The sequence below is a fragment of the Etheostoma spectabile genome, chromosome 2 (assembly GCF_008692095.1).
Source record: "Etheostoma spectabile isolate EspeVRDwgs_2016 chromosome 2, UIUC_Espe_1.0, whole genome shotgun sequence".
Taxonomy (NCBI): Eukaryota; Metazoa; Chordata; class Actinopteri; order Perciformes; family Percidae; genus Etheostoma; species Etheostoma spectabile.
This window is the reverse complement of record NC_045734.1, coordinates 20,489,938-20,492,470: the sequence shown is the minus strand read 5'-3', so window position 1 is coordinate 20,492,470 and position 2,533 is coordinate 20,489,938. Positions and strand designations below refer to the sequence as shown.

At 40.1% G+C, this 2,533-nt stretch overlaps 1 protein-coding gene across 1 annotated transcript in view; it reads right to left on the bottom strand.

Moving 5' to 3' along the window:
• Positions 1–1,160: 1,160 nt before the first annotated feature.
• Positions 1,161–2,533, bottom strand: part of LOC116698512 (homeobox protein MSH-C) — a 2,433-nt gene continuing 1,060 nt past the window's right edge. The window contains exon 2 of the mRNA XM_032530459.1: positions 1,161–2,448. Coding sequence (XP_032386350.1) covers positions 2,036–2,448 — 413 coding nt within the window. The 3' untranslated portion in view covers positions 1,161–2,035. The remainder of the gene's footprint in view (positions 2,449–2,533) is intronic.

Sequence of the window (2,533 nt, the reverse complement as noted above, 5' to 3'; positions counted from 1 at the left end):
TCACGTTTTGTTGTTGAAATAAGGCAAAGAGTGAGTGAGAAAAGGTCTGAAGAGATGTTTTATTTTATTTTGGTATAATCTATGTTAAACTTTAGTTAATAAAGGACTAGTTACAAGAACTAACATACTAGGCTATGAGTGACAGTGTAAAATACATTGTTCAAGTGAACCAAACATCAAATTAGAATCGATAATTCCACTGAATGCACCACGTTTAACATCAGCTTGCCATTTAAAAAATACAGTAGGCTATAGCCAATAATTTTTCGCAACTGTATCAAGTTGAATATTTGTGCTTTTTCCCTATATTTCAGATTACTGGGCATGGTAAATAAAACATATGCAGGTGAATGTCGGCCTAATGCGCAGCAACAACATATACCACAATTGTACAGATAAAGTTGTCTCATTGGAAATATTTTTTACTGGACAGGAGATAGGCTGCATGGCCCAAGTGCCCGCTAAACATATCCTGCAATGACAATTAAATTAAAGGATTTGTTAGATTGTATGCTTGATTCTTTGTTTAAAAGTAACAAACATGTGATGTGCCAAATAAGACATGAAGTCGTGTTAAAATATAATACTTAAACAGAACAGGGAATCACTGATACGGTCTAATAGGCACATGTATTACACTCTGTATGCTATTTTAAATTTAAGTTAAAGTAATGGCACAACATTGGAATTGGTTGCCTGCCAATCGAAAGGTTGGTGGTTCGATCCCCGCCCCTGCAGTCATTGTCGAAGTGTCCTTGGGCAAGACACTGAACCCCGAGTTGCCCCCGCGCATCGGAGTGTGAATGTGTGTGAGTGTTTATCTGATGAGCAGGTGGCACCTTGTACGGCAGCCTCGGCCACAGTGTATGAATGTGTGTGAATGGTGAATGTTTCCTGTATGGGGTAGAAGCGCTTTGAGTAGTCGTTAGAAAAGCGCTATAAATACAGCACATTTACATGGGCAGGCGGTGAGATTTTTTGGCGACAATGATTCAATAAAAATGACAAAAAACAACTATCTCATCTAAGTCTGTGCTACTTTTGAAAAAGTCAAATTTCTTGGAGGAGCACTGTCGGCTGAACTCCACTGATTCATCAAAGTTATAAGATATAACTAAAAAAGAAAACTGAAAACGTTTTAAAAGGAGTCAGCCACTTCATACAGGTTTTGTATAAGGTTTATTTACTAAAATCAGTTTTACAAGTAACTGAAAATTTAGATAGAGTGATGGTATGTACACAGTACAGATACAAAGATATTCAATAAATACCACATTTCCTGATGCTCTTCAAGCGAGGATGCAGGGCTTTATGAACACTACAAATTGTATTTACATTTACAGCAAAATTCCTCAAAGAACATCTATTATCACTCCCATAAAGGCCACGCTGTGAGGGGTAAAAAAAATATCTAATACAAGTATTTTTCTAAAATATAATTTTGCTCAATGTTTACAAAATGTAGAAATCGTGACAGGGACTGCTGTAAGGAAATACAAACATTCAAACAGCAACTCTGGTAAACTGCAGTTTTACCAGGAACCGTCAATGCTGAATGAGGAGAAATACTTCAAGTGATACACTGACCTTAAGGCACTGACACCGTTTAAGTACTTTTGTGTTGCTTTTAAACCTCTGCTCCAGTAGCCTCCATGTCTGGACACATTTTCACAAACTACTGCGGAGCACGGTGGATGAATTGGAATGACATATTTCAGACATGCTGTTTAAAATCTCGACTTTTGGGGTAGGCCCTATTGCCTCACAAAATTAGGCCTGTGAATCCAGAGAACCTCTTACTTCTTAGTCTTAAAATAAGGAGAACGATGTGAACTCACTCAGTCCATTACGCACACAATTATTTATCAAAATATGTCCTGAAATTACTTATATTTAGGAAATTTCTCTAAACTCCAAATACAAAAAAAAAATGTACTCGAGGTGTAGAAAACGCTTCATCCTCGTTCATAAGTGTATTGCAACCATGACATAAGAAATGTTTTCTCTTAAAATCACACGTACACACGCAGTACTACTAAGACAAATAGTACATCCCATAAGTGACGGGTCCGCTGAACAGTCCTGGGACCGGCAGACCGGGCCTATGGAAGGCGTTTGACGGACCCCACGTTGGAGACCCCATGTGCGCTCCGAGGGGGAGCGGCAGCGCGAAGGCGGGCAGGATGGGCTTGGAGGCCAGTTTATACTTTTCCAGCTCGGCCTCCTGCAGTCTCTTGGCTTTGGCTCTCCTGTTCTGAAACCAAATTTTGACCTGAGTCTCCGTCAGGTTGAGAGAGTTGGAGAACTCGGCTCTTTCGGCGATGGAGAGGTACTGCTTCTGGCGAAACTTGCGCTCCAGCGCCAGCAGCTGGGAGGTAGTGAAGGGCGTGCGAGGTTTCCTGTTGTTTTTGTGTTTCCTTAAAGTACACGGCGTTGGACTTGAGCTCCCTGTAAGAGAACAAATTACAAGGAGAAATAGCTGAGGTTAGATTCAATTGAAGCTTAATTGTCGATCATTGCAGCAGGTGAAAAT